General features: G+C 49.7%; 2 protein-coding genes across 2 annotated transcripts in view; both read right to left on the minus strand.

Annotated features, from left to right (window-relative positions):
- EMC9 (ER membrane protein complex subunit 9) overlaps positions 1-21,021 on the minus strand; it is a 106,637-nt gene that overhangs the window by 15,215 nt on the left and 70,401 nt on the right. The window lies entirely within an intron of this gene.
- Positions 334-4,370, minus strand: NRL (neural retina leucine zipper). Its single transcript, XM_063137468.1, has 3 exons — positions 4,261-4,370; positions 2,221-2,620; positions 334-1,293 (listed from the first exon to the last, which is right to left on the minus strand). The coding sequence occupies exons 1-3, from the start codon at positions 4,278-4,280 to the stop codon at positions 913-915; spliced, it is 801 nt and encodes a 266-aa protein (XP_062993538.1). The 5' UTR covers positions 4,281-4,370; the 3' UTR covers positions 334-912.

Here is a 21,021-nt window from a genome sequence, read left to right on the forward strand (position 1 = left end):
TTTTCCTTTCCCTTCCTTTGCTTGGCTGTGGAGAGAAGAGTCATGAGAAAGCACACTTCCTAACAAGCCAGAGAAGTTTGGGCATATCTACACAACAGACACAACCAGGATTAAGAATCTTCCTTTCCCCCCCAGGGAATCCTGGGAATTGTAGTCCCTAACACAGGGGCCTCTATTGAGGGTTACATTGGGTGTCGGCCGGGAGGCCGGGGTAGCCACTTTCACAGGGCTCTATGACTCCTGCTTTCTGACTGCGGCTCCTCGAACATCCTCCCGGAAAGAAAGATAGTTCAAAGAAGTGTCCAAGGAAGTGGCAGGCATGGCTGACCGGCTGTGGAGGAAGAGGGAAAGGAAGGAGGGTATTGGCAGGGGGAACCCAAAATTGTGGGAATTGTCAACGGCATAGGCTGCAGCAATGGGCGGTGACATTGTCTCTGCTGCAGGTTGCTCAGTAGTGGAAATTTCTTGACGGTGGCAGCCGTGGTGGGGCATTATGGGGGCCGCAGGCAGCCCATGGCCCACAGGTTATGCACCCCTGCTCTAAGAGAATCCTCAACACACACACACACGCACACGCACCCAGCTACAATTCCCAGGATTCTTTGAAGGGGGAAGCCGCAACGCCTCTAAAACCTGAGATACGTTCGTGGGGTAGGTCTGCGCACTTTTCGACGGCCAGCGGGGCCTGGAGCTCTTTGGCCCCGCCTGGTGGTGGGAAAGGGGAGCGCCTTACGGGGGGCCTCAGTTCATGTTGCCCCCCTGGTGGAGTGAAAGAGGGAACCAGCTCCTGTGTCCACAGCGCCCCCGACTGGCCAGTTTGGGGGGGGGGGAAACAGGGGTGCCACGAAGTCCATCTCCCGTTCAACACCCGCAGTCCGTCGTGCCGGGAAAGGGAGCGCTGTGGGGGGTCGCTCATAGGTAAAACTGTGCCAGCGAAGCAGGCTGAGGGGCTGGAGGCTCGGACCCCTCCCCGCAACGCCCCCCGGCGGCATCCCCCAGCAGCTTCTGACACCGGGCCTTGTAGATGTCTCGCTCGTGGGCCACCCGGGCCATCTCGGCCCGCAGGGCCTCGAGCTGCTGGGCCAGCTGGGACTTCTCGGCCTCCAGCACGTGGCGCTGCTGGACTCGCTTGTAGCGGCAGGACTGGGCGTAGCCGCGGTTCTTCAGGGTGCGCCGCTTCTGCTTGAGCCGCTGCACCTCCTCCTTGCCGAAGCCGCGGAGCTGCCGGTTGAGATCCCGCACCGACATGGAGACCAGCTGGGCGTCGGAGAAGCGGTCGGGGAACATGGGCAGCTGGAGAGGAAGGGGGCGGGGAGGAAGAAAAGAAACCGGGATGGGGTTGGGGAGAGAGAAGGCAGGCCTGAGCAGGAGAAGGAAGGACGCTCGCCCAACGGCTATCACCGGCCCGGTTTGGTACGGAACGGGCGTCGTGGCCGCGGCCCTACGGTGAGAAGGCCACGCAGGGGGCAGAGGGAGGGGACCATTAATGCAGAGGTGCAAAACCTTTCAAGACGTTTTCGGGGGCCGCGTTCCGGTGTGGGCGGGGCCAAAAAGGGGTAGAGGGAAAAATACAAAACTACTACTACAACAACAACAACAACAACAACAGTGTATCGTAGCTTAAGGCCCTCATTGGCGCTCACTAAGCCTTCGGGGAGGCATTCTGAGCTTAAACGGCACCAAAGCAAGCTGCGTTCAGGCGAGCCCCGTAGCGGCAGACTGGGATGCCAAGTAGAGCAAATTTGGCCCGCGGGCTTGAGGTTCAACACCCCTGCTTAACAACAGCAAAACGGCCACGGGCTGCCATCCGCCAGGATGTTCTTCTGCAAAAGCCCTATTTGAATATACAAAATTCTTCTCCCATCTCAGCTGTGGCTGGCTGGGGAATGTTGGGAGTTGTAGTCCAACACGTCGGAAGAGGGCCGGATTGGGGAAGGCTGATCTGCCGTCCAAACCCCAAACGCGCGAGGATTTGTGCGGTTCTTTAACGGCCCGGCACTTTGCACATGCTCAGAGACTCTTTAGTAACTCGCATGTTCTAGGACTAAGCTCTAGAATCAAAAATAGGTCTGTGATTTGTAACAAAAGCATTTGCTCCCCCTGACATTTTCCTTGGCGTTCCTCTAGCCCCCCCCCCCCGTACTTCATAGCACTCCCTTTTTCTATCCAAGGTCCCACTCATGCATAATCCCGCCGCCCCGTCTTTCCTCTTCATCTCACCTGCTGTTGTTCTCCATCAAGCCCGTCGGCCGTTCCTAAGTATCCCTGCATTTGGGGGGTGGGCCCCCCGCGGAGCCCCCCTTCCATCCCGGGGACCCCTAAGAGGGCTTCCACGGCCTCATCCAAGCCTTGCACCAACTGGCCCTCCGGGTTGCCCCCTGCCGCAGCGGCAGCAGCTAGTGTCTGGTGGAGTGTGGCCATCCAGTACAGCTCTTCCAGGGTGGATTTGGGGTCACCGGCCTTGTCAAAGGTGGGCGAGGGAGGCACCGAGCTGCAGGGCGTGGAGTTGAGGGAGGAGCTGCCCCCCGGCCTGGCCCCTTCCTGCTTCACCTCGAACCTCAGCAGGTCGAAATCGTCCAGGTAGTCCAGAGTGAGGGGGCTGGGGGGCAGGGCACTCATCCTGTGCAGGAGAGGAAAGAAAGAGGAGATTAGGGAGTGTTGCGCGGCTTCTCCCCTGAAGACCCGATTAATAGATTAGGTCTTGGTACAGAGAGCCAAGCAACCCTGTTCTTCTACAGGTGGCTGCCGGGAGGGATTGGGGGCCCCACTTTAGCATCCCTGGGGCTTATGGAGGCAGTCGGAGTCTCAGCCCCATGCTGCCTGTGTGCTGCAGCTGCACACATGCGCAGCAGCGCATGGTGGCTGGGACTTGGGATCCCAATAACCCCTGAGTTCAGCAAATGGGGAAAACTCAGGCTGGGTTGCCCTGCTCCGAATGTCAGAGGAACGTAACACACTTGTACCCAGGGATGAGCCACGGGGGCTCCTTACACGTGTCATGCACCAGTTACATATGGATCCGCACCACATCATGTTGACTAAGGCCAGCAAAGGAGACCCTGATTATCTGACCTTGGATGGTTCCAGGGCCTCCCATGGAGACAAATCCATGTCGGCATGGGATGCTCTAGTCAGCGAAGGGTTCTCTGTTACAGCGCAAGATTACAGCCTGGTGCCCCACCCACCCCGATGTGGTGTATTTCAAGTCCTAGCGTATCCCTCGCCGGCTGGTTCAGCGGTGAGTTCAGTAGATTGGAAGCCAGAGGTTTAAAACCACTGCTTCGCGCTCCGTACGCATCAACCAGTCTGGAATAAAGTCCACCCCACACGCAAGACCACGGCCGAGCTGTTGTTTCCTGTCCGTTGGCCTCCCTCTGCCGTACACTTGTGTTTCCATAGCCAAGTGATCGTCACCCCACCCAGGCCGCGACAGGGCATCCACGGCCGCGGTGGTAGCTGATAGAGACCCCCTTCCCTGCCTCCGTTGCGTTTGGGATGTGGTTAGAAGTGAATGCAACAGCTTCAGCGCCAAAGCTTTTAGCCAGGCTTAAACGCTGTCCTCGCTTTCTCCCCCTCCATCTCTTCTGAGCAGGCCAAAGACGCGTCCCGCCTGCGTTTGCAAGGGACTTGTGAGATCTTCGTGCCAGAAGACTAAAATTGCACATTGTCTGACCATAGTGGGAGATGCTTTGCGGAAGCCTCAAATGCATTTCCATGTTCCTCGCATCGCGCACGCATGCGCCGCCGCGCATCGGCTCGACAAACTCGAGTTTTCTGTTGTCAGTCGTGTGCGTTTCGCGCACCTCGCTGTCGGCGTCACAACGCACTCCTGTCCACATCCTTTCTTCGAGACGAGTACTTAAAGGCTGCTGAATAAGTCCAAAGGCGGCTTTCGTACTTCCGAGTAAACATGCTCACAGTTGCCCAGTAGTATTTAGGTCAAGCCCCGATGGCAGCTAGAAAGGGTCACTGGGATCTCAATGTGGTCCCTGCCCGCAAGGGGCGTACAATCTAACGTCGACGCAATGCACAGCCAAAGTGATTGCGAGAGAGAGGGGATAATTGAAAGTGAAAAGAGATGACTGGATTTCAGGAGGAAATAAACTCCACAAGCTGCTCTCTCTCCCGTCCACACCCTCACATACCTCTCTGCTGTGCTATGACCAAGTAAAAACCACCACCACCAGAACAACCCAATACCACCAAACGGCTTGAGACACCTTAAGGATTTGTAGTGGCAAAACCTCCCTCTGTACCCACCTGTTGGTTTGGGCGTCCATCTGTCTCCTTTTCCAGCTCCTGGGGTCCAGTTGTTGACCTTGGTGCCGTGCCAGTGCCCCTGTGCACTGCTTCCAGGGGGAGGGTGGCAGCTGCCCAGCCCAGAGACCAGAGCTGGGACACCGGGGTCCCATTTAAAGCACCAGGGAGGGTGAGCTCATCAGAATATATTAGCTGCCGGCCAATGGGAACCTTGGACTTCATTAGCATAGCAGGGCACGGGCAGGCCTGCTATCTGCTTCTCCCCACAGCCCCCCTCCACACTGCCGCGGGATGAGTTAGCTCAGGGTGTCCCTGTTCCCTCCTCCCTCGAAGCTGAGGAAGTTTCTCCACTTCCTCATGTGGGCAGCAGAAAATGCCACTCATTGGTTTCACTCCAGCAGACGGTGGTGCAGCTACGCAGTTTCAGACTCTGGACTTAATGACTTTACACACACACACACACACACACCCCTTTCGAGATGTGCATTCCTGCAGTTGCGAAGCACACCTCACCTTTTTTTCCTTCTGTCACACCCCCCCCCCCATAGCCATTCTGTGCTTCTACACGGTTGCTTCTACATTCCGGATGTGTTAGAGAAGAAAAAGAAAAAGCAACAGAACAGTTTTAAAATAAAATAAAAGTACTTTGTGCAGTTTTGCGTTTTAAGCTCACTTGCATCATAAGAACATCAGAAGTGCCCTGATGCTGGATCAGACCAAGGGTCCATCTAGTCCAGCACTCTGTTCGCACGGCGGCCCACCACAAGCAGGACATGGTGCAACAGCACCCTCCCGCCCATGTTCCGCAGCAATTGGTGTATATAGGCTTAGTGCCTCTGATGCAAAATAGCACCACCAGGACCCCAGGAAGAAAATGGAGATCACTTCAGGGGCCAAGATGCTAAAAGAGTTTCCTTCGGAATAAGTGCCGTTTTGTGGACATTTTAAAGTAAGAATAATAAAATGTTGCAGATGTCCGACCTATGAATGTTCAACTCTCTGACTCTAAGATAGGGTGACCCTATGGAATGGAGGACAGGGCTCTTGTATCTTTAACAGTTGCATAGAAAAGGGAATTTCAGCAGGTGTCATTTGTATCTATGGAGAACCTGGTGAAATTCCCTCTTCATCACAACAGTGAAAGCTGCAGGAGCCTTGTCCTCTTTTGTATCTGGTCACGAGGGCAGGGCTCCTGCAGCTTTCACTGTTGTGATGAAGAGGGGATTTCACCTGGTGCTTCATGCGTACAAATGACGCCGGCTGAAATTCTCTTTTCTGTACAACCGTTAAAGATGCAGGAGCCCTGTCCTCCTTTCCATAAGGTCACGCTACATAAAAATGTTTTTAAACACACGAACAAAGGATGCCGCACCTGCTCAGGTACTGACGCTGGACGTGTTTGCCGCTTTCTCCATCACATGATTGGCCCAGTAGCACTTATTCCAAATTAATGAGACCACGGGAAATGGGTGAAATCTCACTTAGGCGCATAAAAATCATTGCTGGTTTGGGAGGGTCGTGTGGGGGGAAGGGGGCAGCAAGTTGCCAGAACCCCACCCATAGCCTAGTTGCCATGACTTCTGTCCCGGCCCACTCCGTTGCTAATACCTAGCGGTCCCTGGGACAAAAGGCCTAGGCAGCGTTGCTAACCCATTGTGACAGGGGATTCTCGGCCTATTCAGGGTGACGTCACCGTGTCATCAGGCCTCACCCCACCGTCCGCCTGGGCCCTGCCACCCCTGGCGTGACCTCACCACCTGACCGTGCCCTGTTGTTAAGCCCCCAAAAGAGAAAAAATAGAGAGAGTGGGGAGCGGCCTCCGGAATACGTCCCCTGTGCAATATAACAGAGCCCTTCCTGCTAGCTTTGCTGAAGTCCCCCACCCACTCTGTGGCTCTCCCAAAATCCAGTTTTGGAATCTATACCGTGTGTGTGTGCGTATTAATTCATGTGGATTAACATTAACTGCAACTCATGGGCAAACAGAGAGCAAGACCCTGGTGCCCTTAGCTGTTTCTGGTAGCCTATAGGCCAAGGGGAGTACAGAAGGAGCCCAAGCCTCCACGGGCCAGAAGGATCGCCTCTGTGGGCCGGAATAAGCACGCAGCCCAGAGGTTCCACATCACTGCTTTAGCTGGTGTGTGGCAGGCAGAAATTCAACAGGCCAAACCTTCCCTGTCATCACCATCATAAATTTATTTCTTACTGTCTCTCCCTCTGGATCCAGGCAGGGAACAACATTAAATGCAACACATAAAACTGGTTAAAAGAGCATATAAAACCGATACAATATTAAAATAACAATCACAACATCTTAAAATTCTAAGGTTTAAAATCATCGCCGTAACCAGGGGGCAGTTCCCACGTGATTTCCGCCTGACACACACGTGAGGAGACCTAGCAAGGGAAAAACAACAATAAGAATAAAAGACATAGACAAAATTTCTGTACAAAGGTAGGGGTGACCCTATGAAAAGGAGGACAGGGCTCCTGTATCTTTAGCAGTTGTATTGAAAAGAGAATTTCAGCAGGGGTCATTTGTGTATATGGAGAACCTAGTGAAATTCCCTCTTCATCACAACAGTTAAAGCTGCAGGTGCCCTTCCCTCTTTTAAACCTGGTCACTCTAGTATAGCTCCTGCAGCTTTAACTGTTGTGATGAAGAGGGAATTTCACCAGGTGCTGCATGCATACAAATGACACCTGCTGAAATTCCCTTTCCTATGCAACTGTTAAAGATACAGGAGCCCTGTCCTCCTTTTCATAGGGTCACCCTAACAAAGGCGCAGTTCACACATGCTCACACGAGGGTCCACGACGAAGCACAGCCACAGGACGGGAGTCCTCTGTGGGAATCCATTTTCCTGAAGTCATTCCCGGACAGGCTTGGCTGTTTTCCACCACACCTTCGGCAGCACCTACCAGTTCAACACGCGTCTCCAAGAACTTCTCTCTCAGGCTGAAAGAGAAGTAAGGACACAGGAGCCCACCCAGGGAAAACAGAACTAGCAATCCTATTCGGTGACGTTTTTTCACCAGGAATCTGGTGAGGAGAACTGGACGCATAGATTTTTGAGGAGAACTGGACACATAGATTCACACCAGGAACAGAATTTGACTGAAGACCACTTTAGAGGGTGACCAGATGGAAAGGAGGACAGGGCTCCTGCATCTTTAACAGTTGCGTAGAAAATGGAATTTCAGCAGGTGTCCTTTGTATGCATGCAGCACCTGGTGAAATACCCTGTTCATCACAACAGTTAAAGCTGCAGGAGCCCCACCCTCTTGATCACATACACCCTAGCTAAGGCCCCCTAATTATAGTTAATGGTAGTTTTCATATTAAGCAATGTGTTTTCTTATACATAAACAGAGGTATTAGCTCCCTCAAATAAGGGGCAAGAGAGAAGCCCCTCTGTCCTCCCCCAGCTGTCTGTAAAGAAAATGGAGCGCTGTTAATCGCTTAAGGGTATATTCTCCGTTTAATTGGGCAATCTTTTTATCCCCCTCACTCCCCCCACCCCGGTCATGTTGGCCTCTTCTCACTCCCGCTGCTCCATGTCTCCGACCTCCTTAACCCACATTTCTCCTCTACCTAATCCCGACGCGGGTGACACCTTTAATGGGTTCTCAGCCCAGCCAAGGTGATTGCCCCTGACCCAAACCCCAATACCCCCCCTCCCCCGTTCCCCGCCTTGATCCCAGCAAACAAACAGGTGGCTTAGCAGGCTGGGGAGACTTTTAATGGGATCTGGCGAGAGAGGCAGAAGGGAAGATTTCTCCTGCTGGATCAGCCAGGGGTTAAACTTTTAACCCTGATATTCCAGCTTCCCCCACTCCTTCGGGTAAAGAAGGCGAGATTATCTCTCCAGGGTCCATGGGGTTAAACGGTGTCCGGCAGGAAGCCAGAAGGTTTGCCAAAAAGGGGTAAGGGGGATACAGGGAGGGAGGGTCTCTGTGTTTGCAGCAGGGTGATGGGCCTTTAGATACCTTCGATTCCCAGGGGGCAAAGGACAAGGCAGGATTCTTGGATTCACTCTAGGGCAAGGTGACCGTATAGAAAGGAGGACAGAGCTCCTGTAGCTTTAACAGTTGCACAGAAAAGGGGATTTCATCAGGTGTCATTCATATGCCTGCAGCACCTGGTGAAATGCCCTCTTCACCACAACAGTTCAAGCTGCAGGAGCCCTGCCCTCTTTTGTATCTGGTCACTCTAGTATAGCCGCTGCAGCCTGAACTGTGGTGATGAAGAGGGGATTTCACCAGGGGCTGCATGCATACAAAGGACACCTGCCGAAATATCCTTTTCTATACGACTGTTAAAGACACAGGAGCCCTGTCCTCCTTTCTGTAGGGTCAGCCCAAATATACTGCAATTCAGGGGAATCATCCAGGCCAACCATTTATTGTTCTGCGACAGCCACGGCGTGTTTGCTTACTGTTCACACAGCAGGCCGCTGACTTCATTCATAGATTGCTGCTGTCCAGTTGAAAGGCTGGAAGCGTGGCCGTTTGACCAAACGGCTCAGAGTTGTGAGCGGAGGAGTGTTTTGGCTACAGCGCAACCATATGAAAAGGAGGACGGGGCTCCTGTATCTTTAATAGTTGTATTGAAAAAGGAATTTCAGTCGGTGTCATTTGTATATATGGAGAACCTGGTGAAATTTCCTCTTCGTCACAATAGTTAAAGCTGCCGGTGCCCTGCCCTCTTGTAAATCTGGTCACTCTAGTATAGCTCCTGCAGCTTTAACTGTTGGGAGGAAGAGGGAATTTCACCAGGTTCTCCATATATACAAATGACACCTGCTGAAATTCCTTTTTCAATACAACTGTTAAAGATACAGGAGCCTGTCCTCCTTTTCATAGGGTCACCCTACACAACCATGGAAAGAAAATCGGGGACAATGCATCCATTGGTAGCATCCAGAAATGTGCAACCACTGTGCATGACCATTGGTGCTCTCCAGATGCTTGGGACTACATCTCCCAGCAGCCCCATCAAGCATACCCAACAATCAGGGATTATGGGAGTAGTAGCCCAAAACTTCTGGAGGTTCACCGGGTTGGGGAAACCTGTAAAAGTTTAAAAAGTAATTCTCTTCAGGTGTTCTGTAGAGCTAATAGATCCGGTGTATATTTTCTGGTTTTGCAGATTTAAAATACGTTGGCCGAGCACAGAGGTGAGGAGGAGGCCTATGGAGTGGGCCAGGGCACCTACGGCTTCCTGGGTCTTCTTTTTAGGAATAGAACAGTCAGAAATTCAACAGGTAAAGTTCCCCCTCCCCAGCATGGAATTCCAGCAATGAGGAACACTTGGCCTGTTGAATTTCCGGATCTCACTCAGTGTTTTAAAGAGACAGAAGTCTGCCAGGATAAGAAAACAAAGAATGAAGTGGCAAATTTAGATAAGAGTGCAATTATATGGAGCTTTAAAAGGACTCCTGAGCTCTCTGGGGAGAAGAAAGGAGCTACTGGAACTGAGTCCATTGGCGTTGCCCAAAACATGGATCTTACTTGCTTACGTGATCCCGACGCATGTTTACGCAGAAGTAAGTCCCCATGAGTTCAATGGGATGCCAGTCCTTAGCGAGGCGTGGGTGTGTGTGTATATAGGACTTCTACCTCGGGGTCAAAGTTCCTTCTAGTAATTCTCTAGGATCACTCCCAGCCAATCTCAGCCCTCGAACCCGGGGTTAAGATGTTCATGGAGGGCTGAGTTTTGGACTGAGGACAGGGGCGTGTTCCCGTGAGCTTATCAGGCCTAGTTCACAACAGCTATCACTTCCAAGCACAGACGAGAGGTTTCGCTTTGTTTCCTTCTTTGGAAGCCTTGAACAAACTTCCCCAACCCGGGTGGCCTCCAGATGTTTTGGACTGCAATTCCCCTCAACCCCAGCCAGGATGGGGCAGCAGGTTGCAAGAGGCTAGGCTAGAGATTAAAATAAGCCAAGAAAAATCCTGGTTAACAATCACCTGGCTTGGAACATTTCCTGCTAAACATCCATTTGCTGCTAGAGTGAGGAACAGGTCCCAGAAGGCATTGCTCCATGAAGCGCCCTGTTTTCCTTGGCCCTCGGCAGGAACAGAACCAGAAAGTGCACGCTCCCAGAATCCTTTGCTTCTAGGCAGTGGCTCCAATGTCAGTGGGTGTGGGGGTGCAGAAGGACCTTGGACAGCTCCTTTAGGGTTCTGACTGAAATCCGGAGTGGATTCACCGCTTCAGTGGACTTCCACTTGTTCTAGGTCACAATCTCCACTCCCCTGCTAGAGTTGGGACAGGGGACAGGGCCCAGGAATTAGGTAGTAGGCAGGGTAACCCTATGGAAAAGGAGGACAGGGCTCCTGCATCTTGTATAGAAAAGGGAATATCGGCATATGTCATTTGTAGGCATGCAGCACCTGGTGACATTCCCTCTTCATCACAACAGTTAAAGCTGCTCTAGCTGTACTAGAGTGACCAGATACAAAAGAGGGCAGGGCTCCTGCAGCTAATTATTGTGATGAAGAGGGGATTTCACCAGGGGCTGCATGCATACAAATGACACCGGCTGAAATTCCCTTTTCTATACAACTGTTAAAGGCACAGGAGCCCTGTCCTCCTTTCCATAGGGTCACCCTCGTAGTAGGAATTTAGGAACCTGCCTTATCTCAAATCAGACATGGGTCCAGCTAGCCCAGTCCAGCAGCGGCTTTTAGGCAGGAGTTTTTCCATCCCTATCCGGGTATGCTAGGAATCGAACCTGGGGCCTTCTTCATGTGAAGCAGATGCTCAACACCTGAGCTATGGTTCCTCCACAATGGATCCTCCCCTCATCCCCTGGAAATCTAAACCCAAGGCAAACCTAAGCCCTGTCCTTCCTCCCCGCAGACACAATTCAGCCCCTTCCATACCCGTGGGGAGATTATAGGGGTTAAAAGTTTAACCCCCCAGGGACCCTGGCTGATCCGGCAGGAGAAATCGTCCCCTCTGGGACACTGATCCCATTAAAAGTCTCCCCAGAGGGCTAATCCATCTGTTTGTTTTTGCGGGGGATCAGGGAGGTGGGTTGGTGGGAGGGGAGGGCCCCCCCAATCCGCTTTGGGGGAGATCAGAGCTCATTAAAGGTGCCACTCGCTTTGGGATTAGACAGGAGGGATTTCTTAGCTGCAAGGCCAGAGGCTCTGGGGAGGGGAGCAGGGCCTAGTGAGCGGGGTAGGCCTGATGGGTCTGGGAGCCAGGATTCCTGGGGCTTCTGGGAAAAGAAAGGGAGGTGGGGGTCACAGAGATGGCAAGGGGGTGTTGTGGGGCCTAGGGGAGAGGGCAGGCCGGCTTCGCGGGTTCATGTTCCTTCTGGGGTCACTCCTCATCACCCGTTTCTGTCTCTGATCCCTTCCCACAGGTGAGGGTGGAGGAGGAGGATTACCGTTAATCGGCTCATAACAGGCTCAGTTATTTTTATTGTTCCTTATCAGGTGTGTCCACTTCTGCTAGATGTTGGAACACTGAAGTGGGGAGGGATGCAAGCACGTGTCTCCTACACGGTCCGGAAGCTTCAGCTGGTACAAAACAGGGCAGCCCGTTTACTAACAGGGACTGGCCGGCGAGATCAAATTACGCCAGTCCTTTTCCAGCTTCATTGGCTGCCAGGCCAGGTCCGGGCCCAATTCAAAGCGCTGGTATTGACATTCAAAGCCCTAAATGGTTTGGGGCAGGTTATTTGAAGGAACGCCTCCTCCCATATGTACCTGCCCAGACCTTAAGATCATCTACAGGGGCCCTTTTCCATGAGCCCCTGCCAAAGGAAGTGAGGCAGGTGGCTACTAGGAGGAGGGCTTTCTCCTCTGTGGCACCCTGGTTGTGGAATGAGCTACCCAGAGAGGTCCGCCTGGCGCCTACACTGTACTCCTTTCATTGCCAGCTGAAGACCTTTTTATTCTCTCAGTATTTTAACACTTAATTTTAACTTAAATTTAAATTTTACTGTTCTAACTCTGTATTTTAATCTTATAACAATTTTGCTGCGTGGTTTTATCCTGGTTGTGCTTTTTATACTGTATTTTGTATTTGTGTTTTTAACCTCTTGGTTGTTTTATGATGGTTTTAATTTTTGTGAACCGCTCAGATAGCTTCGGCTATTGGGCGGTATAAAAATGTAATAAATAAATAAATAAGCCGGAGCGGGACATATCCCTTCCTGTCCTACGTGTGTGGACGGCCTTCCCCAATGTGGTGCCCTCCAGGTGCGTTGGTGTGCAACTCCTGTTATTCAGTCAGTGCGGCATAAATAGGGTGACCCTATGCAAAGGAGGACTGGGCTCTTGTATATTTAACACTTGTATAGAAAAGAGAATTTCAGCAGGCGCCCTTTGTAGGCATGCAGCACCTGGTGAAGTTCCCTCATCATCACAACAGTTAAAGTTGCATGAGCTATACTAGAGTGACTAGATACAAAAGAGGGCAGGGCTCCTGCAGCTTTAACTGTTGTGATGAAGAGGGAATTTCACCAGGTGCTGCATGCCTACAAAGGACACCTGCTGAAATGCCCCTTTCTATGCCTGTCAAAGATACAGGAGCCCTGTCCTCTTTTCCATAAGGTCACCTTGGCATAAACATCTTCTTGGGTCAGTGTGCCCATCCGTTGGCTTTCCAAGAATCTCCAATTTTTATTTTTATTTTAACCAAGGTTCTAGACATCATGACTGCACAGGCTTGCAAGTGTGTGGGAAAGCAGTGAAATCTCAGGAGCCAAAGAGTTCTGTGACACTTTAAAAACAGACATATTTTGACTTTAAAAGCTGACCTAAGAAGGCAGCCGTGAATGGCTCAGGCAAGCAAGTCAGGTTGTGTCGGCAAGCAGTATATAGAGTCCAGGTCATGAACTGATTGGACCTGGTTGTTGGGGAGGGAAGGCGGAAAGGAAAGATTCCTGGACGACCTCACGGAGAGTCTTTCCCTGACCTTGCCACATTGCCACTTGGTTGCCCCTGGAAGGGGCGAATTTGAAGACCGAATAACAATAAATGAGACGGGATGACTGAACATTAGCAGACAGCTAATGTGTCCCATTCCAAAACTATGAGGTGCTGCTACGGTTCAAGACGTCCCTCTGTCCTGGAAGCCTGTCTGTGATTGGTCAGTAGGGAGACCAAAACACTCTGCCCATGTTCAGAAGCTCTCTGTTTCTCCAAAGTTCCGAACGCTCAGACAAGAAACTTAGGGCACAATCCTATGTATGTTGAGACAGAAAAAAAGTCCTACATGTCCCAGCTGGCTGGGTTGTAGGGCTTTTTTTTCTGTCTAAACTTGTATAGGATGGCACCCCTAAATGCCAGCAAACCCTGGTATGGGTTCCGCTCTGGATATAGGTAAGTTTTTTTTAAAAAAAAATCTGAGTTGCTTGCTGAGATTCTTGGCTAGTAGGGTGAGGGACTCACTCATCCTTTATACTCCCTTTGTGGTTTCCGTAGCTTCTATTTTGGTGTCTCGGGAGAAATGCATGACAAGGCCGAAAGAAATGTGGGGGAGAAAGTAGCAGAAGCCAAGAGAGAGGAACACATTGCGGGGTGAGGGGAACAGGTTGCAGCCGGACAAACGGTGACTCAGCGCTTCCCAGCTTTGGCTGCCCTGACTCAGCACGCACTTTGTGTAAACTCAGTTACCAAAAAATAGAAACCACATTCCGACAAGAACGAAGTCAGTGGTGACCGGGGTTGCCAACTGATCGGAAAAAGAACTGCTTCCTCTGTTCCTGTGCCTTTAGCGGCATCTTAACGTTGGCCGTCAGCTAGCGAAGACTTTTGTTCACATCTGCAAGTCAAATGGATGTTGAAAGCGCAGGAGCAGATGCCATTAAAAATGTTGGCAACTCTAGTGGCGAATGGCACCTGGCCAGATTCCCTTCCAATAAACATGGAAGTGGTGAATGGAGAAAGCATGGTTTCTGGAGGAATAGCCTACCTCTGCACTAATGTACACATAAAACATCTGTTTTGGAGCGCATGCTGACATTCCCGTCTTCCTAGCTAGAAGAACAGGCCTGGTCAGCATCCTTGGGCATTGCTGACATCTGCCCTGAGGCTCCTGCACCAGGTGGCTGAGTCCGGGAGGAGCGGGGCGCCACTGTAAATTTCCCACAATGCACTTGGGTGTCTGATGTCGCATCTCCCTGGGGTATTATGCAAAATTCAAACGACAGCTCCCCCTCCCGCCCCCACCATTTTTAAACAAAATTAAACTTTAAAAAATGCTAACAAGTAACAAAGTGCTCCTCACTTTTCTTTTCTTGACAGGTTGTTATCTCAGGTGCATCACCCACCCACCCCCACTGAGCATCCTCTGTAACTTCTGTGGCGCAGAAAGGCTACCCTACATAGCCACAGATAAATTAACGTTGTGTCCGTCAACGTGAAAAAAATGGTGGCGGCTTCTGTCATTTGTGTGTGAAATAAAGGCTGGCCAAATAGCAAAAGAGAAAGAAAAAAGTACCTGGCCTAGTTTATCTTTTAACACACACACCCCTACACACACCCCACATCAAACTTTTCCCACAATGCTACGTTCTCCGCACTTCTGGGCATTGTGGGAATTTTAAAATGGCAGCTTTAGAGTCTCTTCTCACTGCTGTCCAGGGTGGTATATACAAATGACACCTACCAACAGTGGTAGGGTGACCATATGAAAAGGAGGACAGGGCTCCTGTATCTTTAACAGTTGTATTGAAAAGGGAATTTCAGCAGGTGTCATCTGTATATATGGGGAACCTGGAGAAATTTCCTCTTCATCACAACAGTTAAAGCTGCAGGTGCCCTGCCCTCGTTTAAATCTGGTCATTCTAGTATAGCTCCTGCACTTTCACTGTTTTGATGAAGAGGGGATTTTGCCCGGTGCTGCATGCCTACAAATAACACCTGCTGAAATTTCCTTTTCTATGCAACTGTTAAAGATACAGGAGTCTTGTCCTCCTTTTCATATGGTCACCCTAGTTGCATAGAAAGGGGAATTTCAGCAGGTGTCATTTGTATGCATGCAGAACCTGATGAAATTCCCTCTTCATCACAACAATTAAAGGAGGCATACTATGCGACCAAATACAAAAGAGGGCAGGGCTCCTGCAGAGAAAGAGGATGAGGAGCAAAAGCAGCTGATGTTAGGGTGACCATATGAAAAGGAGGACAGGGCTCCTGTATCTTTAACAGTTGTATTGAAAAGGAAATTTCAGCCGGTGTCAGCTGTATATATGGGGAATCTGGGGAGATTTCCTCTTCATCACAGCAGTTAAAGCTGTAGGTGCCCTGCCCTCTTTTAAATCTGGTCATTCTAGTATAGCTCCTGCAGCTTTAACTGTTGTGATGAAGAGGGAATTTCACCAGGTGCTGCCTGCATACAAATGGCACCTGCTGAAATTCCCTTTTCTGTGCAACTGTTAAAGATACAGGAGCCCTGCCCTCCTTTTCACAGGGTCATCCTAGCTCATGTAGACTCGCTGAGGGCCCTGGAAAGTTTGGAGCTGGCCCTGCTCTTTGCATAGATCCCGGTTGCTCTCCACATTTTCCAGTGCGGGGCCTATTTAAAATCGGTTCTCGGGGCTGGGCTCAGTCGAAGGCCTGGCTGGTCTCCAGAAATATCTGGGCAAGGCCTCTGCTGCCGCTGGTGGCAGAATGTTTGGAAGCATCCAGAACTTTTGCAGCAGGGAGACCGGCGTGAAGGAACAGGGCGGCCTGTCCGGTGATAGAACTTTCAAGAAACGGGACGAGCCGCCTGGTTTTTTAAAAGGAGGGAGGCATCCGGAGGAGAACGTGGGGGAGTTTGCGTTGTCCAGTCAGCTCAGCTGAGCCCCGCGTGATCTCTCCTCCGGGGACCAGGATGACCTCAGCGGAGAAGGGGTGAAATTAGTTTCTTGCACAAGTCAGCAGCCGAAAAATGAGGAACTTACAGCAGTTAGAAAAGGCAGCTTGCAGTGCACAAAGTGGAAAATGTTGTGTTTTGGGGTGGGCAGTAAAAAAACAAAACCAAAAAAACCATGAAAAATGATTTAAAATCGTAGCTTGGTTTCACTCTGTACCCAGAAAATGTGTATCTTGCAGCAAAGGAACCCTCTGATCCTGTGCTAAGGGGAAAAAAGAGCAAATTCTCCATTGACAATGTAGCCATCCAAAAGCGCGCTGGAGGAGAAAAGGGGACCAGTCCCAACTGGCCGAGGGGAACGAGAGAAAGATATTAGGGAAAGTGGTCCTATGTGTATATAATCTGGTGTAGATGCTGGTTTATTGCACACCTGCTGGCTGTGTTCCAGTTGCTTGAACTGCTGTGACATCACGGAACACACACAAACATTCCAACTGCTCCAGAGGAGGCGACAGCTGGAGAATGTATTCAGAGGAGGACAACCAGGATGATCAGGGGTCTGGAAACAAAGCCCTATGAAGAGAGACTGAAACAACTGGGCATGTTTAGCCTGGAGAAGAGAAGATGGAGGGGAGACACGATAGCTCTCTTCAAATACTTAAAAGGTTGTCACACAGAGGAGGGCCAGGATCTCTGCTCGATCCTCCCAGAGTGCAGGACACGGAATAACAGGCTCAAGTTAAAGGAAGCCAGATTCCAGCTGGACATCAGGAAAAACTTACTGACTGTTAGAGCAGTACGACAGTGGAACCAATGACCTAGGGAGGTTGTGGGCTCTCCCACACTAGAGGCCTTCAAGAGGCAGCTGGACAACCACCTGTCAGGGATGCTTTAGGGTGGATTCCTGCATTGAGCAGGGGGTTGGACTCGATGGCCTTGTAGGCCCCTTCCAACTCTGCTATTCTATGATTCTATGAATGTTGACCAACCAGGGCACATTTTTGTGAAGAAAATGAAAGGCCAGTTTCGCTCAAAGGGTGTGGTGGAGGATTTAGGAACCGTCATTGCTTTCATGTCTTGCTGATAAGACTTGCTGGAAAAAGAACGCGAGACCCTATGGGACTTTGGTCTGACTCATTCGTGCTATTGTGACATGTTGGCTTTAATTTGTGCTCACCAAAAATTCATTGGGTATATGGTCCTATTTTTGCCCTGTGTGTCTTACTGTTGTGAGATACAATCCGCTAGAGCACTGGTACCAGAGTGTGTTACGAAGCACTGTGGATCTGGGGGAATCACTGAGCAATCCTTGAGTTGCTTCTCAGCATCCACCCAGTGCAATTTTTCCTGGAGAGCAGCGTTGGATTAAGGTCTTTCTGTAGGGTGACCCTATGCACATCCTAATTACCCACATGTTTAGTTTTTAATCGGTTTTTAATGCTTTATGTGTGTATGTTCTGTGTTTTAGAGTTTTAAATTTTGTATACTTGTTTTTACCTCAATTTTAGAATTTCTGTAAACCGCTCAGAGAGCCCTGGCTATGGAAGCGGTATAGAAGTGTAATAAATAAATAAATAAATAAATAAATATGAAAAGGAGGACAGGGCTCCTGTATCTTTAACAGTTGTATAGAAAAGGGAATTTCAGCAGATGTCATTTGTATATATGGAGAACCTGGTGAAATTCCCTCTTCATCACAACAGTTAAAGTGCAGGAGCTATACTAGAGTGACCCGATTTAAAAGAGGGCAGGGCACCTGCAGCTTTAACTGTTGTGATGAAGAGGGAATTTCACCAGGTGCTGCATGCATACAGATGACACCTGCTGAAATTCCCTTTTCAATACAACTGTTAAAGATACAGGAGCCCTGTCCTCCTTTTCATAGGGTCACTCTATCTTTCTGGACCCTACACTCTCTCAGAATCATACCCCATCTCCCAAGATAGATGCATAGATAGATACTCACATCTTATAGAATGCATTGTTATAGATCTATATCTATACACAGGTGTGGGATGTGTGTGTGTGTGTGTGTGTGTGTTACCTTGGGCTAGTAGGGGCATAGCTGCGGAAAGATCCTAGCCTCCAAAACACCCACAGGGAGCCCCAAAACAATAGCCCAGGGTCCTCAGATACACACATTTAATTTTCTTTTAATTAAGTCCCGTAAGTTGTTTGTTGAGTAAACAACAATAATTCAATTAAAGCAAATTATTAAACAATAATTTGCTTTAATTGGATGGATTTTTATTTTTGTAGACCCCCAAACCTTTTCGTAGACACTTGGTAGTTCCGGTGTCCCTAAGCGCTATCGTGCCTAATGGAGAATCATAGAATCATAGAATCATAGAGTTAGAAGGGGCCTAGAAGGTCATCAAGACCAACCCCCTGCTGAATGCAGGAATCCAGACCTGCTGCAGAGGGCCATTGGATCACTCCCTTGAGCTGCTACCGACTGCAAGGTGGTGGTTAAGGTCAGCCCAGTGGAGGCCGGTGGCTCCGATGTCAGTGGGGTGGGGCATCCGCTCCAGGTTTCAGTTGGAACCAGTCAGAACTCTAAAGGAGTTCTCTAAGGTGCTGTCCAGATGCTTTGAACTCCGCTCCCAGCACCCTCAGCCATTTCTTTATTCGTAATGGTCCTAGCATGGATGGCATTGTGTGACGTCTGTCATCATCTGGTCAGGGGATAGCTTTGCTGAAGAAGGAATGACCTTCCTCTCTCTTTCACTCTTTTTAAAATGATGGGGCTGTGTGTGGAATCCTGTACTGGAAAAGGTGTGAGCAGCCCTCAGAGGACTAGGCCAAGGACGTTGAACTTCTAGGGTGACCCTATGGAAAGGAGGACGGGGCTCCAGTATCTTTAACAGTTGCATAGAAAAGGGAATTTCAGCAGGGGTCATTTGTATGCACGCAGCCCCTGGTGGAATTCCCTCTTCATCACAACAATTAAAGCTGCAGGAGCTATACTACAGTGACCAGATACAAAAGAGGGCAGGGTTCCTGCAGCTTTAACTATTGTGATGAAGAGGGAATTTCACCAGGGGCTGCATGCATACAAACGACACCGGCTAAAATTCCCTTTTCTATACAACTGTTAAAGATGCAGGAGCCCTGTCCTCCTTTCCATAGGGTCACCCTAGTTGAACTCAGGCCCACGGGTTCAATCCAGCCAAGTTGGGACCCAAACCTGGCCCAGATGGCGACGCCCCCTTCTATTGGCTCCACCTCCTTTCCCCTGTCCACTGATACCTTGGTGGGTTCCCAGCTTTTGCACAGTTTTCCCCTATTCCAGAGAGTTGAAATGCCACCCCTAAACCTTAGATAGATACTGACAGTAAGAGCTTTAAGCTAAATCATCCTGGCATATTTTTGGTATTTCAGCTCCACCCCCTTGTCCACTACTGGAATGCAGATGCTGAGAGTTTCTCCAAAATCAAATCTGTCCCTCAAGAGGTTTAGCACCCTTCAACTAGTCAAACAGAAAGAGGAGAAATGTTTACTACCATATTTCTTCAATTCGAAGATGCACTTTTTTCCCCATATAAACATCTCTAAAAACGGGGTGCATCTTAGAATCGTGGGTGCCATTATTATTCTTAGCATCAAAGCTTTTTTCTGTTGGTGGTACTGAAATTAGTGTGCGTCTTACAATCGATGGCGTCTTTCAAGCAAAGAAATACGGTAATACATGGCGAAATAGCTTTCTTGGTTGTTTTTTTTACCCTTTTTTTCTCTAGAGGGCTCTAGAACGAATGCAGCCTCTAATTTTTATTTTTATTGTTAAAAATGTGACACAGGTATGTGTCTCCCTTATCACCAGCAGAGCTGGCTCCAGAGAATGGCATTTGCCAGGGCCCCAATCCCAATTGAAGGCCAACCAACAAAATTGCATGGCCATTTCCACTTTGCAAAGAGTAACCAAGAAGATCGCATGCACTGTCAGAGTTTCCTTGGTTATCCTGTCCTGTCTTTTCCAGGTTAAGAAGGCCCTGGCCCTGCAGGCAACCATGGTGGTCAACAGTGACGTGACAGGCACTAGCCAATAGGGCCCCACAAAATTTTCTTACTAGCAGGTTGCAGTGCAAACTCTTGAAATAGGTGTACTAGCAGAGGAAGGCTTGGCAAATTGCCAACAAAATATTGCGGTGTGAGTGTTGTGAACAGAAACACATCTACGAGAGCGTGCACCTGGAAACCTTCCCCCTCCAAAAAAGCTATGCAGTGACAGTGCATTTATCACACAACAATTTCTCTCCCTCCTGCTCTATCTGGGAAGGCCTTCTCCTAGGCAGGCGATGCCACCTGGCGGCCAGAAGTTTGCACGGTGCAGAAAGAGGGTTTCCAGGGCTCAATTTCTAGAATGAGACGTGCAGGGCTAGGGTGACCCTATGGAAAGGAGGACAGGGTCCCTGTATCTTTAACAGCTGCACAGAAAAGGGAATTTCAGCAGGTGTCATTTGTATGCCTGCAGCACCTGTATGCATACAAACGTACACATGCAGGTGAAATTTATTTATTTATTTATTACATTTTTATACCGCCCAATAGCCAAAGCTCTCTGGGCGGTTCACAAAAATTAAAACCACAAAAAACATCCAACAGGTTAAAAACACAATTACAAAATACAGTATAAAAAGCGCAACCAGGATAAAACCACAAAGCAAAGTTGATTATAAGATTAAAATACAGAATTAAAACAGTAAAATTTAAATTTAAGTTAAAATTAAGTGTTAAAATACTGAGTGAATAAAAAGGTCTTCAGCTGGCGACGAAAGAGAAATTCCCTCTTCAGCCCAACAGTTAAAGCTGCAGGAGCCCTGCCCTCTTGACCCGATACAAAAGAGGGCAGGGCTCCTGTGGCTTGAACTGTTGCAATGAAGAGGGAATTTCACCAGGTGCTGCATGTATACCAAAGTGGATTTTTATTCTTGGCACAT

This window comes from Elgaria multicarinata, chromosome 11 (genome assembly GCF_023053635.1).
Source record: "Elgaria multicarinata webbii isolate HBS135686 ecotype San Diego chromosome 11, rElgMul1.1.pri, whole genome shotgun sequence".
Taxonomy (NCBI): Eukaryota; Metazoa; Chordata; class Lepidosauria; order Squamata; family Anguidae; genus Elgaria; species Elgaria multicarinata.

What these genes read in the sequence shown, in the direction of transcription:
- NRL (XM_063137468.1), bottom strand. Translation starts at nt 4,280, where the DNA reads ATGGACGCCCAAACCAACAG. An exon ending in ATGGACGCCCAAACCAACAG is followed by an intron (nt 2,621 to 4,260) that starts GTGGGTACAGAG and finishes TCTCCTGCACAG; the next exon opens with GATGAGTGCCCTGCCCCCCA. An exon ending in TTGATGGAGAACAACAGCAG is followed by an intron (nt 1,294 to 2,220) that starts GTGAGATGAAGA and finishes CTTCCTCTCCAG; the next exon opens with CTGCCCATGTTCCCCGACCG.